The sequence below is a fragment of the Heterodontus francisci genome, chromosome 11, assembly GCF_036365525.1.
Source record: "Heterodontus francisci isolate sHetFra1 chromosome 11, sHetFra1.hap1, whole genome shotgun sequence".
NCBI lineage: Eukaryota > Metazoa > Chordata > Chondrichthyes > Heterodontiformes > Heterodontidae > Heterodontus > Heterodontus francisci.
This window is the reverse complement of record NC_090381.1, coordinates 113,551,421-113,568,756: the sequence shown is the minus strand read 5'-3', so window position 1 is coordinate 113,568,756 and position 17,336 is coordinate 113,551,421. Positions and strand designations below refer to the sequence as shown.

Here is a 17,336-nt window from a genome sequence, read left to right as displayed (position 1 = left end):
GAGTCTGTCACTCTAGAATTGGACTTTTTAGCCACTCCAGGCGCTGCATCACAAAGCACTGACCACCTCCAGGCGCTTACCCATTGTCACTCGAGATAAGGAGGCCGAAGAAGAAGGAGATTAGTAAAGCATTGGGGTTCTTGGGCTTCATAAATGGAGGCATCGAGTACAAAAGCAGGGAAGTTTTGCTGAAACTTTATAAAGCTCTGGTTAGGCCACAACTGGAGTATTGTGTCCAGTTCTGGTCACCACACTTTAGGAAGGATATGAGAGTAAAGGTGCTATATAAACACATGTCTGTTGTTGTCCTTGCTCTCGAGCAGGTAGGGGTTAAAATTGGCCTCAGTGACTTGGGCAAATCTGCATTAAAAGTCATCCTGAGTTCATTGGTGTATTTGGTTCTGTGTCTGGTTAATAGCAAAATAAATTAAACTGTCTGAGCTTCAGGCAGTGAAACAGTTGCAATCAAATCTATGCTGCAATTGAAGAAATGAGTTTGAGATGCTGGCTGCTTTCTCCCATGGAGCCACGTTAATGTCTCTTCACATAAATAGTTTTTCCTGAAGTGATTATTTAAGTTTTCAGACTGCTTGTAGCATTGGTTTAGAGGCTGGTATTTTGACTGGTGGTTGGGGACATCGGGAATCTAATTAAGCCCAGAATGTGGTTTTCGAAGAAAGAGAAAGAACTTGCATTCCTGTAGCGCCTTTCACCACCTGAGGGCGTCCTGATGCACTTTATAGCCAATGAAGTACTTTTGAAGTGTGGTCACTGTTGAACTTAGGAAATGCAGCAGTCAATTTGCACAGAGGAAGGTCCTACAAACAGTAATGAGATAAATGACCAGACCATCTGTCTAAGTGGTGTTGGTTGAGGGATAAATATTGGCCCAGGACACACCATTAAAGCCCAAAGAGATACATCGATCCATCCTAATAGATACGCACAGTCAATGGAAGTCAACCTGCTCTTTCATATGAATTGGACTGGCTGAATTGAGAGATTGTAGGCAGGGTGATGTGGTAATTTCATGAGAAAAGTTGCCAAGGAAGCATCTTTTTGAAGCCAATTAGCATGCATCTGTTGTTACTGACTAGACCATGATTGAGAATGTGTGCAGTACGAAGGGCGGAAATAGGGTTGCCAACTCTGGTTAGACATATTCCTGGAGGTTTTATCACATGACTGCCTCCAATTGCCCCAACTGGTCATGCTTTTCCCACTATCTCCATTTTTTTTTAATTAATAAAAGAAAAGTGTGCAAATAAATTGGAAGTACACACACCTATTTTTTAATACCTTGATTGTTCTCCTGGGAGCAGTGTCAAAGAACAAAGAAAATTACAGCACAGGAACAGGCCCTTCGGCACTCCAAGCCTGTCCTGTGTCCAGGAGATTAATCATCAGACTCCAGGGCAATCCTGGAGGGTTGGCAACCTTAGGCATAAAGTACAAGAAGTGCTTTTTTTCATTTGTTCATGGGATGTGGGCGATGCCCCATCCCTTTGCTAATTGCCCTTGGCACCTGAGTGGCTTGTTAGGCCATTTCAGCGGGCAGTTAAGAGTCACATGTAGGCCAGACCAGGTAAGGACGGCAGATTTCCTTTCCTAAAGGACATTAGTGAACCAGATGGGTTTGTATAACAATCGATGATAGTTTCATGGCACCATTACTGAGACTAGCTTTTAATTCCAGATTTTTATTAATTAATTGAATTTAAATTCCACCAGCTGCCGTGGTGGGATTTGAACCCGTGTCCCCAGGGCATTAGCCCAGGCCTCTGGATTACTAGTGCAGTGACTGATGAATTTGTTCAAATACACTGGTTAGGGCCTAGTTAGGGAACTGTGTGCAGTTTTGGGAGTCCCATTATAGAAAGGACACTAAATTCATAGATAGTGTGGAATCCCAGGATGACAGCAAAGCTGGGAAGATATGGTTGCTGGGACAATTCCCACAGCAGCAGAGAAGTAAAAGCAAAAATGGAAAAAGGATTCAGAAAATGTTTATGACCATCAGCCATTTGCTGCAGATTTTCTGTCCTTGTTCCTTTGGCATTTCCTCCTCCTAGGTTTAGTTTATTTGTGATCTGATGACTCTAAGATCCATCAAAGATCCCAGGGCCACAATTGGAACAAGAGCAGGGGAATTCCCCTTGGTGTCCTGGACAATATCCCTCAACCAACATCATAAAAATATTTTATCTGATCATTATCGCATTTCTCTTTGTGGGATCCTGCTGTGTGAAAATTGGCAGCCACATTTCCTACATTACAACAGTGAATACACTTCAGCAAAAGTACTTCAAAAGTGCTTTGAAGAATCCTGAGGTGGTGAAATATGCTATAGAAATCCAAAATTCTTTCTGATTTAGATTTCAAAAAACCCACTTGCCTGTTTGGTCCTTGTTTCCAAACGATCAGGTGAAGGACACAATGTGTTATATTTTTCACTGGTGATTGATGGAAAATTAAGACCAGCACGCTGGAACAGTTCCGACAGTGATTCTCACACCTTCTGTTCCACACCTGGCCATAATCATCACCATCAGTGAACTGTCGTCAATCCTGTAGCTCTGGTTAAATCTTGGGTCTTCACTTCATCCTCTTGACGTCACTGCGGGTATAACGCGTGATCTTGCAGATGGTGCATGATGGGAATATAATTATTGTTAATCGCAGAACAGATTTTCACTGGATTATAAACCTGGGCATCGCTTCAGAGAATCCTGAAATGTATGATGAAAATATATGATCCTCAGTGCGAGGCACGTACAGAATCTAACTGGATGGATCATTGACCAAATTAGATGCAGTAAAGCTAGGTGATCATCCCCAAGATATTGATATAATTTTCTTCATGTTCTTTAAGTAATAATATGCAGACTGCTTTGATCGTTGTTAACTGATGTTAGAATCAAAGAAAGATTCAACACAGCAGGAGGCCATTTGGCCCATTGTGTCACTGCCAGCTCTTTGAAAAGTGAAAAAAATCAGACCCCTGCTCTTTCTCCATAACCCGGCAAACCTTTCCTTTTCCAGTATTTATCCAATTCCCTTTTGAAAGTTACTGTTGAAACTGCTTCCACAGTCCATTCAGGCAGTGCGTTCCAGATCACAACAACTCACTGCATTCAAAAGAAAAATTCTCATCTCCTCCTCTGGTTCGTTTGCCAATTACCTTAAATCTGTGTCCTCTGGTTACTGACCCTCCTGCCGGTGGAAACAGTTTCTCCTTCTTTACTCTATCAAGACTGCTCATGATTTTGTGCATCTCTATTAAATCTCCTCTCAACCTTCTCTGCTCTCAGGAGAACAATCCCAGCTTCTCCAGTCTCTCCAAGTAACTGAAGTCCCTCGTACCATCCTAGTAAATCTCCTCTGCACCCCCTCCAAGGCCTTGACATCAGTTTTCCCTTTAAGTTGTGCACCTGCAGGGCCACACTGCAACCTTAAAGGTGCCACACAGTGCAACAAACAGGCTGCGCACAATAAAACTAAAATTAGAGGGAACATTGCTTGATATCCCTCCGAAACGTGGTGCCCAGAAGTAGGCACACTGCTGTTCCAGCTGGGGCCTATCCAATGTTTTAGAAATGTTCAGCGTAGCTTCCCTGCTTTGTATCCTATGTCCCTATTTATAAAAATAGGAATGCTGTTTGCTAAAGTCTGGCTCGGGTATAAAATTAAAACCCGACTCGGACCCGAGTCCTTCAATTTTTTTTTCATGCCCGTCCCGACCCAAAAATATCAAACATGTTATTAATGCAGGAAAATAAAATCGCATCAAAGCGTAGATTAAAAAGAAAACAATACAAAACAAAACCCGGGCCCGAATGCTGGACTCCAGACATAGACCCGACCGGACACGAAACTGACATGTGTAGTCGGGTTCGGGTCGGGTAGCCAGGCTTTACGGTTTGCTTTTTTAACCACCTCATTAACTCGACCAGCCTCCTTCAAAGACCTGTGTATGTAGACCCCCAAGTCTCTCTGTTTCTGCATTGTGCAACTAATTATTTTACCTAGAAAGGTGCACAGAAATCATCTTGCACCCCTTTAAAATTCAGTGCTCTCTACTCATGATCCCAATGAGGCAAATGCTTAGCAGGAAAGGTAGATGTTCTTTCTTGATGCTCCGATTTTATCTTTGCTCTTCCGAACATTCCTCTGATCCTCCTTCCTTCAGTATTGAAAGCAAAAGGTCCTTTGAACTGTCTCTTTCCCTCACACATTAACCTCCCAGTACCTCAGAGCTCACCTTTCTCAGCTCCCTCGGTCGAAACCCCAGAGATCTGAGCCCATAATCTAGGCTGACACTCCCAGTGCAGTATTGAGGGAGTGCCACACTGTTGGAGCTGCCATCTTTCGGATGAGATGTAAAACCAAAGTCCCACCTGCCCTTTCTGGATGTTAAAGATCCCATGGTCACTATTTGGAAGAAGAGCAGGGGAGTTCTCCCTGGTGTCCTGGGCCAACATCTATCCCTCAATCCACATCACTAAAACAGATTATCTGCCCATTATCACATTGCTGTTTGTGGGAGCTTGCTGTGCGCAAATTGACAGCTGTGTGTTTCTTGCATTACAACAGTGATTACACTTCAAAAAGTACCTCATTGGCTGTAAAGCACTTTGGGGAGGTCCTGAAGCGTGCTATAATAATGTATGTTTTCTTTATGTTTGTTCTTCCCACAATCTACAGGCTTTTCAAATACAAACTAGCTGTCACCAGCTCTCTGCTATTTCATTCCATCAGTTTCACTCCTACACTTTGTAACTGCAATTGTGTTCTGGTCTGTGGGCCTTTGCTTAGGTCTCTCGATAATGAAAGATGCTTCGAAATGTCAAGCTGAGAGTTGCCCTTATGAAAGACTTGAGCAGGAAAGACTTGCAGGCCTATGAGGAAAGAACAGGGCAGTGGGGCTAATTGGATAGAGCTTTTCCAAAGAGCTGGCACAGGCACAATGGGCTGAATGGCCTCCTTCTCTGCTGTAAAGTTCTATGATTCTACCACCAAGCTTTTGGCTTTGCTTTGAATGATGAGATCGTGGTGAGGTGAATCACTCAGTGAATGTTCCCCACCATGTAGGGTCCTTACCAGTCTTTGGTGCTGGAGATGAGGTGAGTCTTCAGAATGGGTTGGGACTTTTCGGCCTAAGTTTCCTTCTGAATGAACGGCAGGTCTTTAGTGATCTATTGACAGTTTGTTTTCTTTCTTCCCTTTCTGCTCAGGCCACTAACCAGGCAGGCTCGGGGCCTTACAGCAGTGTGGTCACCCACACTAGCCCTGCCTCAGTCCCCGCTGCTGTCTCCACCATCTATATCCTGGACGACCAACACTTGGACCCTTGTCTGACCTCATCTTCTACGTGCCTTGCTGTCAAGTGGTCCGAACCGTGCAGTAATGGGTCCGAGATCCTCTCATACAGTATAGACCTTGGGGAGACTCAGCTTACTGTGGACAGTGTCACAGCCTATGTGATACGGGATCTCCTACCAGACACCTCCTACAGGTAATTGTCTCATCACACGGTGGGGGGGGGGGGTAAATACAATTGGGACTACTTTCCCATGTGGAGAGTAAATGCCAGGCCGAATGTCCTGTTTCCATGTTGCACCTAACTCTGCACAGAGTTCGTGACCCGGGGATTGCCTGATGTGAACATTGAGTCCTTGTAGGGAAAACCTCTTCCAATTCCCCCAAATCTCCCATCCTTCCTGTAAATACGACATGCAATAAATTGTCAAAGATTTCTGCTGAAATGATTCATCCCCGTAATTGCTGCAACATGTGGTTGTAATGGATGTATTACAATTCAACCTTACAATCACTACAGTTGCTTTCTTAAAATTTTGGCAATATTCCCACTTTGTAAGTTTGGCTTTTTTTAATCCATGCATCGGCAATGGAGAGAGTTCTGTGACAACATGACAGAGAGACTAAAAGAATATCTGATATCTGTCTTCATGGGAGAAAATACAAAAACCATTCCAGAAATAATGGGGAATTGAGGGTCGAGCGAGAATGAGGAACTTTAAAGATATTAGTTTTCGTAAAGAAATAGTACTGGAGAAAATAATGGGACTAAAAGTTGACATTGCCTGGACCTGATGACCTCCATCTCTAGGTTTTAAAAGAGGTAGATACATTGATTTCATCTTCCAGAATTCCCTAGATTCTAGAACCATGCCTGCAGATTGGAAGATAGCAAATATAATCCTGCTATTCAAGAAAGGAGGGAGAGAGAAAAGATGGAACCATAGGCCAGTTAGCCTGATATTAGTAGTGGAGAAAATGATAGAACCCAGTTTCTGGGATGTGATAACAGGGTACATATTATGACTGGGTGGAACATAGTTTTATGAAAGGGAAATCGTGCTTGAAAAATCGGTTAGAGTTTTTTTGAAGATGTATCCAGTAAGATGGATAAGGGGGAACCAGTGGACGAAGTGTATTTGGATTTTCAGAAAGGATTCGATAAGGTACTACACAAAATTAGGACTCATGGGATTGGGGTAATATATTTGCACGGTTATTGGACAGAAAACAGTGTAGGAATAAACGTCATTTTTGGGTTGGCAGGCTGTAACCAGTGGGGTAACACAAGGATCAGTACTTGGACCTCAGCTATTTACAATCTATATCAATGATTTAGATGAAAGGACTGAGTGTGGTATATCCAGATTTGCTGACGATACAAAGCTATGTGGGAAAGTAAGTTGTAAGTAGGACACAAAGAGACTGCAGAGGAATATAGACGGGCTAAGTGAATGAGCAAGAACATGGAAGATGGAATATAATGTGGGGAAGTGTGTAGTTATCCACTTCAGCAGGAAAAATAGAAAAGCAGAATACTTTTTGAATGGTGAGATATTGCGAAATGTGTGTATTCAGAGGGACCTGGGTATCCTTGTACATGAATCACAGGAAGTTCAGATTCAGGTACAGCAAGCAATTAGGAAAGCAAATGGTATGTCAGCCTTTATTCCAAGGGGGATGGAGTATAAGAGTAAGGAAATCTTACTGCATTTATACAGGGCATTGGTGAGGCCACACCTGGAGTACGGTGTGCAGTTTTGGTCTCCTTACCTAAGGAAGGACATACTTGCCCCAGAGGGAGTGCAACAAAGGTTGATTCCTGGAATGAAGGGATTGCTATACGAGGAGAGATTGAGTAGACTATGCCTATATTCCCTGAAGTTTAAAAGAATGAGAGGTGATCTCATTGAAACATATAAAATTCTTAAGGGGCACGACAGGGTAAATGCTGAGAAAATGTTTCCCCTGGCTGGGGAATCCAGAACACAGGGGCACAGTCTCAGAATAAATGGTCAGCCATTTAGGACTGAGATGAGGAGACATTTCTTCACTCAGTGGGTTGTGAATCTTTGGAATTCTCTACCCCAGAGAGCTGTGGATGTTCAAACAGTAAGTCTATTAAAGACAGAGATTGACAGACTTATGGTTACAAAGGGAATCAGGGAATGTGGGGAAAGGGTGGGAAGGTGGAGTTGAGGTAGAAGAATAGCCATGATATTATTGAATGGCGGGGCAAGTACCTCAATAACCAGAGGTCATAGATTTTTAAATAATTGGCAAAGGAACTAGAGGGGAAATGTGGGGAAGTTATTTTACACAGAGGTTTAAGATCTGGAATGCATATCTGAATCAGATTCCACAGGAACTTTCAAAAGGCAATTGAGCATGTACCTGAAGAGGATTAATTTGCCGAGTTTTGCGGAGAAAGCTGGGGTGTGGGATTAAATTGGGTAGTTCTTCCACAGAGCCTGCACCAGGTTCTTCTGTGCATTCACAGTCTATGATTCTATAGTGAAAGTCCAAGGTCTATAGTGAAGGATGTTCGTCCCCCTCCCAAATCAGGTGTCGAGGCTAATGGCAGCTCCTCCTTGACCCAGCTAAGATCAGGTAACTCTGCAAAAACCAGGGATCAAACCTGGGATTGTCTAAACTGTACGAACTTGTTACAATTTCCATTATTAACCTTTCGTCCCAATACCCAATATCTGGAATGTTCTCTGCTGTTTGACTGCTCTCGGCCTCGACTACCCTGTCGGGTGGGCGTAAAAGATCCCGTGGCACTGTTCCGAAGAAGAGCAGGGGAGACTTCCCTGGAGTCCTGGCCAATATATATCACTCAATCGACATCGCTAAAGACAGATTATCTGATCATTTATCTCATTGTTCGTGGGAGCTTGCTGTGTATTAATTGGCTGCTGCGTTTCCTACATTATAACAGAGACTGCACGTCAGAAAGTGCTTTGGGAGATCTTGAGGTTATGAAAGACGCTATAGGAATGCAAATCTTTCTTTTGTGTTTATAGCCAAATGTGGAATGTTTAGCCAATCACCTTTATCATTTTCTACAAACTCCGCCTTTGTGAATTTTAATTTATTTGCACCAGACACAGGGAGAATGAAGGAAAACCACACAGAAACTCCATATTAGTTACAATCGGGAACTCCAGGATCGCACCATGCCATATATTGGGCAAGACTTTTGACAAATGAAGATCAAAATTCTTTCCCCTGCTGTTTAAGATAGGTGCTGATCCCTACTGAGTGACTCCTGTCAGCGAGGGATGGTCACAATGATTGTGAAGCTTTATTCATGCTAGTTTTGGCATCTTTAGGAGGGGCGAAGGTGGTTTGAACACTTCTGTTGGTTGAAACTTGGAATTACAACAACAACTTGTGTTTATGTGGTAATAAAATGTCACAGGAGTGCAATTGTGGCAAAATTTGACCCCGAGCCACGTAAGGAGACATTAATGACCAAAAACTCAGTCCGAGGTAGGTTTTAGGGAGCATCTTCACAAAGAATGTACAGCACAGACACAGACCATTCAGCCCTACCAGTCCATACTGATCTTTATGCCCCACACAACCTGCCCTACTTCATCTCACCCTATCAACATACTCTTCTATTCCTTTCTTCCTCACGTGCTTATCTCGTTTCCCCTTAAGTGCATCTACGCTATTCGCCTCAACTACTCCCTGTGGTAGAAAATTCCACATTCTTACCAGAGAGGGAGGTTTAAGGAGGGAATTCCAGAACTGAGGGCCCAGGCAGCTGAAGGCACGTCCACTAATGATGGACGAAGGAAGTTGAGGATGCTCAAGAGGCCAGAGATGGAGGAACACAGAGTCAACACTCGGTCAACTTACAAAACAGACACGCGAGCCTCAAAAGGTGAATGATTTCCTACTCACTCAGAATCATTGAATGGAAAATCGAGCTCTGCTTCTGACTCAGAGGCTGTGGGACTGCAGATCCTGTTAGTGTGTTCAGCAGCCTGCTGTTTAGTATCTTAGATAATGATCTATGAAGCCTCGTCTGATTCCATGTCTTGGAGTATAGATTTCTGGAGCCAGGGGTCAATGAATTTACTTTGCAACCTAGGTCATCAGGATCAGTGCAGTTCTTGGTGATACTTTCCTGCCTCCTGCTTTCTTCTTCCTCTCTGTGACCAGGCCTGAGATAGATGACTCACCCCAATTGCCATTGGAAAACTCACTTCCCATATAAAAGAAAATAATTGCACTTCTGTATCTTTCATGACATGAGAACATCCCTAAAGTTTGTTGCAGCCAATGACGTATTTTTGAAGTGTGGTCACTGTTGTAATATAGGAAACACAGCAGCCAATTTATGCACAGCAAGATCCCACAAAAAAGCAATGTGACAATGACTAGATCATCTGTTGTTGCTGGAGGTATAAATATTGGCCCAGCCCACCAGGGGAGAACTCCCCTCGTCTTTTACATACATCTGAGAGGACAGACCCAGTCTTGTTTCATGTTTCTCTCTCAGTACTACACTGGGAATGACAGTCTGGATTTTGTTCTCAAATCTCTGCAGCAGGGATCGAATTCATGATCATCTGACTCAGAGGCACGTGTGTTAGCCACTGAGCCACAGTTAATGCTTCAATGTGATTTGTTTCAAAATCGCTGGAAGTATAAAATATGGTAATTAATTTCTATTCTACAGTCCTGGTGTTGCTTTAGTTCCAGCATAGATGAAGCATTAGCAAGAACCCAGCACTAAGTACCATTGGTGTAATGGAGACAGGCTTAGGGGAGAGGAAGAATGAGGAAAAGCTTTGGTTTCAGCTCATCCTTCCATCTCCTGCCACCTTACTGTTTTAAAGCTGCGACAATATTGTCGGAGGTGCTGTCTTCTGGATGAGATGTTAAACCGAGGCCTCCGTCTGCTCTCTCAGGTGAACATTAAAAGGTGTTATTTTGAAAAAGAGTGGGGGAGGGGGGTGGGGGGTGGAGTTCTCCCTGGTGCCCTGATAGAAAATCCAGAGACAATGAGGGTTGGAGGTTCAGCCTCTACTTCATGTATTCCGTAAGGCAAATGTAGCCCCAAACAGGCCAGCCTGTGGTGAATTTAATAATTCAGTACAGTGGGGGTGGAGCAGAATCTACCCTCCCTGATCACTATCCAGTGAGCTCTCTCACTCAGCACCCCACAAGCCTGTTCCATCATTCAACTACTTCATGGCTCGTCTGTACCTTAACTCCAGTCACATATCTTGGTTCCATTTTCCTTAATCCTATCCAACCAAAAATCAATCAATCTCCGTGTTGAAATCTCCAATTGATCCCCCAGCTTTAACAGCTTCATTTCGGGGAGAGAGTTCCAGATTTCCACTGCCCTTTGTGTGAAGAAGTGCTTCATGACATCACCCCTGAACGGCCCAGCTAAAATTTTAAGGTTATTCCCATTATTCTGGACTCTTCCACCAGAGGACATAGTTTCTCTCTCTCTCTCTATCCTATCAACTCCTTTAATTATCTGAAACACCTCGATTAGATTACCCCTTAATCTTCAAACTCAAGGGAATACAAGCCCAGTCCTCATAATTTAAACCTTTTAGCCCCAGTACCATTCTGGTGAATTTGCGCTGCACTCCCTCCCAGGCCTGTATATCCTTCCTGAGGTCTGGTGCTCGGAACTGAACACAGTAACTCCAGTAACTCAGTTCTGATGAAGGGTCACTGACCCGAAACGTTAACTCTGCTTCTCTTTCCACAGATGCTGCCAGACCTGCTGAGTGATTCCAGCATTTCTTGTTTTTATTACAGTAACTCCAGATGCTGTCTAAGCACAGCTTTAATAACCGTAATATAACGTCCGGCCCCCTTGAGATAAAGGCCAACATTCCAATTAACATTTTTAATTATGTTTTTAACTGTCCATTAGCTTTTAGTAATTACTGTACGTGAATGTTAGGGGCTGAATTTTCCTTGCCCCATGGTGACAGGCTTGGAGGCGGGGGGTAGCGGGGGGGGGGGGGGGGGGCCGGGAAAATCAGGGGGAAGCCGTGTCCGGACAGCTCCCCAGTGCATTCCCGTTGACGGGGAGCTTTCCCAGAGTAGGCTGGGAAGTAGATCCGTTGCCCGCTGCATGGAGGCGAGCATCCAATTAAGATGTTTAAGGCACCAATTAGGGGTGATGTTGTGGGGATTTTAATAGAAACATAGAAAAATAGGAGCAGGACTAGGCCAGTCAGCCCTTCGGGCCTGCTCCGCCATTCAGAAAAGATCTTGGCTGATCGTCTAATTCAATACCCTGTATCGCCAATGGAGTGACCCACCTACCCCACCGCGTGCACAGGCCGCCAGCTCAATGGAGGCAGCCTGGAACCAAAGAGGGAGCCCTGACCAGGAAAGACCGCACATGCGGCCCAAACGATCCACTCGGAGGAATTTCACCTCCACCCTGAGCAGCCTAATGGCTTCTCCCCTCATAAATTTTAATCTGAATCCACACCTTCAAGGGTGCCTCCATTTTGAGGTGCCCTCGCGGTCTCCGACCTACCTCAGCAGCGTCCATCTCTCCCAGTGGTGCTGCCGAGTCTCCTCTGATTCGGCTGATCGCATCGGGAGCCTGCCCGAGGATGTTAATAGGAGCCTGAGTGCCTCGGCTGCCTCGGGGTAGATTGCTGAGCCGGTCTGGCAAGTGTGGGCTCGGGGCCCCCATGTGGTCCCAATGTCGGGGCTCCCAAAGGTAGTGGTAAAATCCTGCCCGAAGTAGCAATTAGGAGTGGGATCTCTGTTCATTTCCCTATCCTCAGCCCATTACATTACGAAAAGAAGACGGACTTGCATTTCTATAGCGACTGTCATAAACTCAGGAAATCCCAAAGTGCTTTACAACCAACGACGTACTTCTTGAAGTGTAGTCACTGTTGTGATGTAGGAAATGCAGCAGCCACGTTGCGCACAGCATGATCCCACAGACAGTTATGAGATAATAGACCAGCTGATCTGTTTTTAGTGGGGTCACACAGTGCACACTGAGCTACACTGACCACCTGAGGTCCTAACTTCGGTTACTGTCAGTGGGCTAGGCAGAGGGGAGAGGTGTGGTTGGGAGGATATCAGCCATTGTTGCAACTGGCGACTGCTGTTGTATCAGCTGAGGGTAGGATGGGGCTTTGCTAAGTATTACCAATTCCACATCGACTAACAACCCACATCACAATTAACAAAAGATTGATCCAGGAACCCAGTAGTTTCTCACCAGCTCACCCACTCTCTCTGATTCATCAGTATGAAAGGAGAAGTTTAAAAAGAAAAGAAAGACTTGCATTTATATAGCACTTTTCATAACTACCAAATGTCCCAAAGTATTTTAGAGCCAATGAAATGCTTTTGAAGTGTAGTCACTGTTGTGATGTAGGAAACGTAGCAGCCATTTTGCGCACAGCAAGATCCCATAAACAGCAATGTGATAATGACCAGATCATCTGTTGTTGTGATGTTGGTTGAGGGATAAATATTGCCCAGGACACCAGGGAGAACTCTCATGCTGTACTTTGAAATAGTGCCATGGGATCTTTTACCTCCAAACAGCACTGTGGGTGTACCTACCTCACATGGACTGCAGCGGTTCAAGAAGGCAGCTCACTACCACCTTCTCAAGGGCGATTAGGGGTGGGCAATAAATGGTGGCCTAGCCACCGACGCCCACATCCCATGAATGAATGAAAAAAAAATCCACCTGAGAGAGCAGACAGGGCCTCAGTTTAACACCTTCATTCAAAAGACTGCACTTCCAACAGGGCAGCATACCCTCAGTACTACACTGAGAGTGTCAGTCTTGACTTTTGTGCTCAAATCCTGAAGTGGGATATGAACCCACAACACTTGTGATGTTGATGCGAGAAATGCTACCAACTGAGCCACAGCTGACACTATGTATAATACATGAGTTACATAGCACATAATTACATAAAGTAATGAAAAGTCAGTACAGCAATCGCACTGGTGGGGAGTGGAGGGGAGGCCGAGTTTACTGAGCATTGCTACATCAAGGGTGTCATTCGGTTTATAACACGTGTAGCTCAAAAACCCATCACAGTCAGCGGGCAGCGATTATGTGCGTGTAGATCAGTTTCCAATGAACTACACCATCTGTTACCTTGGGGTGAAAAAGTTAAAGATTGAATAAACATTGCAAATAAATGACTAGTAATCCCTTGTGTTTACAAATGGTGAGCTCAGAGGAAGATTCATGGTAGAATTGTACATCACAGGAGGAGGCCATTTGGCCCATCATGCCTGTGCTGGATTCTTGTCCGACACGTCTGCTCTTTCCCCAGAGCCCTGCAAATTTTTCTTTTTTAAGTATTTATCCACTTCCCTTTTGAAAGTTACTGTTGAATCTGCTTCCACCGCCCTTTCAGCCAGCGCGTTCCAGATCACAATAACTCGCTGCTTAAAAAGCAGTAAACTTCTGTACTTAGGGGAAGACCTGATAGAAATCTTGAAATTTGTGAAGGGGTTTTGATTAAGTAGATGTAGACCGAATGTTTCCACTTGTGAGGGAGGCCAAAACTATCAGCCATAAATATAAGATAGTCACTAATAAATCCAAAAGGGAATTCAGGAGAAACTGAGAGTGGTGAGAATGTTGAACCAGCTACCACAGAGAGTGGTCGAGATGAATAGAATAGATACATATAAGATAGATAAACACAGGAGGGAGAAAGGAATGGAAGGACATGCTGATAGGGTGGAGTAATAGTGGAGCATAAATACTGGTATAGGTTGATTGGGCTGAATGGCCTGTTTCTGTGCTGTGCATTCAATGCGAAAGGTGGAAGTGTTAGGTAAAGCAGGAAGGTAGTGTTTGATGCCAAGCTCATCATTAACAGCTTGTCGATTGTAGGTAAAAGAGAGGCTGAGGGTGGTGAGGCGTTCCCCAATCTTGAGGTCCTGGGGGTTTATAGAGTCAAGATTTCAACGCAGTGAGGATTCATGGAGGACGAAGAGTATATAGGACAGAGAATTCAACTTCAAAAAAAAGAAAGAACTCGCATTTCTATAGCGTCTTTCACAACCGCAGGAGGGCATAAAGCACTTTACACCCAAAGAAGAACTTTTGAAGTGTAGTCACTGTAGAAAGCATGGCAGGCAATTTGCACACAGCAAGCTCCCACAAACAACAATGTGACAATGACAAGATATTCTGTTTTAAATGTTAGTTTAGGCATGGATATTGTCCAGGACACCAGGGATAACACCCCTGTTCTTCCTCAAAATAGTGGTCATGGGATTTTTTACATCCACCTGAGAGGGCAGACAGAGCCTTGGTTTAACATTTCATCTGAAAGAGAGCACCTCTGACAATGCAGCACTCCCTCAGTACTGCACTGGATTGTCAGCCTGGATTTTGTGTTCAAGTCCCTGTAACTTTCTGACTGTGAGGTGAGAGTCCTACCCACTGAGTCACAGGTAATCCCAGAGCTTAGGAGGGACAAGAGAGTAATTTGAGATATGACATGTGGATGAGTGTGCCATGCTCGGGTAATTTTGGATCTTTGGTTCCCAAAGCTCTCCACTAGTGGGGGTTTTCCTCACCTCATGTCTGGCTCTGTTGTAGACTCATTGATAGAGATTGATCACTATGATTATCATTGTATCAGGTGGAAGATGAACTCTATGGATCTTGCTCTTTCTTAGTCACGTGATTCCTATGAGAGGAAGTAGTAGTTGGGAATGGACACAGTGGCTACGGAGGGAACAACAAGAGTTGATAAGCTTTTTCTTATATCCAGTTTCAGAGCTGGGATCTGCTGGAGAACTGTCGAACTTTTCAAGGTAGTAAGATGTATAGATTCTAACTTGGGAAATCCAGGAAGACAAACCACCAGTGTTTCATATATATAGGTAGTGTCACAGGGTAGCGGCAGACAGAATCTTACAGCCCAAAAGGAAGCTATTCAGCCATTCGGCCCATCGTGCCTGAGCCAGCTCTTTGAAAGAGCTATCCAATTAGTCCCGTTCCCCTGCTCTTTCCCCACAGTCCTGCAAATTTTTCCATTTCAAGTATTTATCCAATTCCTTTTTGAAAGTTACTATTGAATCTGCTTCCGCCGCATGTTCCCGATCACCACAACTCGCTGCGTAAAGAAAATTCTCCTCACTCTGGTTCTTTTGCCAATCACCTTAAATCTGTGTCCCACTGGTTACTCACGCTCCTGCCAGTGAAACAGTTTCTTCTTATTTACTCTATCAAAACACTTCATGATTTTGAGCATCTCTATTAAATCTCCCCTTAACCTTCTCTGCTCTGAGGAGAATAATCCCAGGTTCTCCAGTCTCTCCACATCCCTCATCCCTGGTAGCAACTGTAATAAATCTCCTCTGCACTCTTTCCAAGCCCATGACAGACCTTCTAAAGTGTGGTGCCCAGAACTGGACACAGTACTCCAGCTGGGGCCTAACCAGTGATTTGTCATGATTTCACATGAACTCTTTGCCAGTTTGGGCCTGTTTTTTTTTGTTGTTGTGTGTAATCAAGGATGCAGAGCCTTACCTCTTTGTTTTTTATGTTCTTCTTCACACTTTTAGGATCAGGATCCAGGCAGTGAATGGAATTGGTGCTGGCCCCTTCAGCCAGACAGTGATAGCCAAGACACGGCCTCTGCCACCAACTCCCCCAAGACTGGAGTGTGCTGCCTCAGGCCCCCAGAGCCTTAAGCTCAAGTGGGGAGACAGCAGCAGTACTAAAGTACTAACCACCGACATGGAGACTGTCTACATGCTTCAAATGGAGGAAAGGAATGGAAAGTAAGTGCCACTTGAATATAAAAGATTAAGGGGGAATCTAACTGAAGGGTCCTGGGGCCAATATTTAGCCTCATCCAACATCACGAATGAACAGATGATCTGGTCGTTTATCTCATTCCCTTTGGGGCGATCTTGCTGTGTCCAAATTGGCTGCTGCATTGTTCTACGTTATAACAGCGAATTCACTGAAAAAGCATTCCATTGGATGTAAAGCACTTTGGGATGTCCTGAGGTCATAAAAGGCGTGGCAGAAAAGCAAGTCTTTCTTCAAGCTGAGGAGCGGGAATGATCTCTGTCCTGACGGCTCCCCTCCCCCATCCACCCCTGGTCCCTCCAGGAAACCTTCAGCCTTCCCCCAGTTGACTGCAAGCTCTCTCCCCTTCAACTGCCCCTTCCCCACTGCCCGCCCCCCCCCCCCCCAACATCACCATCCCCCACTCCCAGCCAAGGAAAAAAGTCATGATTGGTGAACTTGATGCTCCTTGTCTGTCCAGGAGTCCACAGGAAATCTCTGCATGCTGAGACTCAACTAAGGATGGCCCAGTGAGTAACACTGTCAGTCAGGAGGTGGACAGGAGGTGGTGGCTTCCAGTCCTGCTCTAAGACTTGAGCGCATAATCTAGACGGACATAACAAGGAAGAGATTTTGCATCTTTGACGGTGTCGTCCTTTGAATGAGCTTCATCCATCCCTTCATTACCTCCAGACTCAACTATTCCAATGCTTTCCAGCTTCCAATTTTTCACCCTTTATAAACTTCAGCTCATCCAAACGCTGCTGTTTTTTTTTCTAACATGCACCAAGCTTTATTCACCCATCACCCCCTGTGCCTGCTGTCCTACACTGGGTCCTGATCCAACAACACCTCGATTTTTAAAACTCAAAACGTTGCTTTCAAATTCCTCCATGGCCTCACCCCTCCCTATCACTGAACCTCCTCCAGACCTACAACCCTCTAAGATCACTGCGCTTCTCCAATTCTGGCCTCTTCTCCTCAATTTTAATCACTTCACCATTGGCGGCTGTGCCTTCAGCTGTCAAGGCCCTAAGCTCTGGAGTTCCCTCCCTAATCCTCTCCACCTCTCTCTTCTCCTTCAAGTTGCTCATTAAAACCTACCTCATTGACCAAGCTTTTAGTCATTTGTCTTCACATCTCCTTATATGATTCAGTGTTTGAAAATGCTTCTGCTGTTTTACTGAGTAAAAGGTACTATATAAATGCA

At 44.6% G+C, this 17,336-nt stretch overlaps 1 protein-coding gene across 1 annotated transcript in view; it reads left to right on the top strand.

The window, feature by feature from the left end:
• fndc3ba (fibronectin type III domain containing 3Ba) overlaps nucleotides 1-17,336 on the top strand; it is a 448,154-nt gene that overhangs the window by 397,896 nt on the left and 32,922 nt on the right. Inside the window, exons 22-23 of the mRNA XM_068042776.1 lie at nucleotides 5,235-5,515; nucleotides 15,895-16,113. Of these exons, the coding sequence (XP_067898877.1) occupies nucleotides 5,235-5,515; nucleotides 15,895-16,113 (500 nt within the window). The remainder of the gene's footprint in view (nucleotides 1-5,234; nucleotides 5,516-15,894; nucleotides 16,114-17,336) is intronic.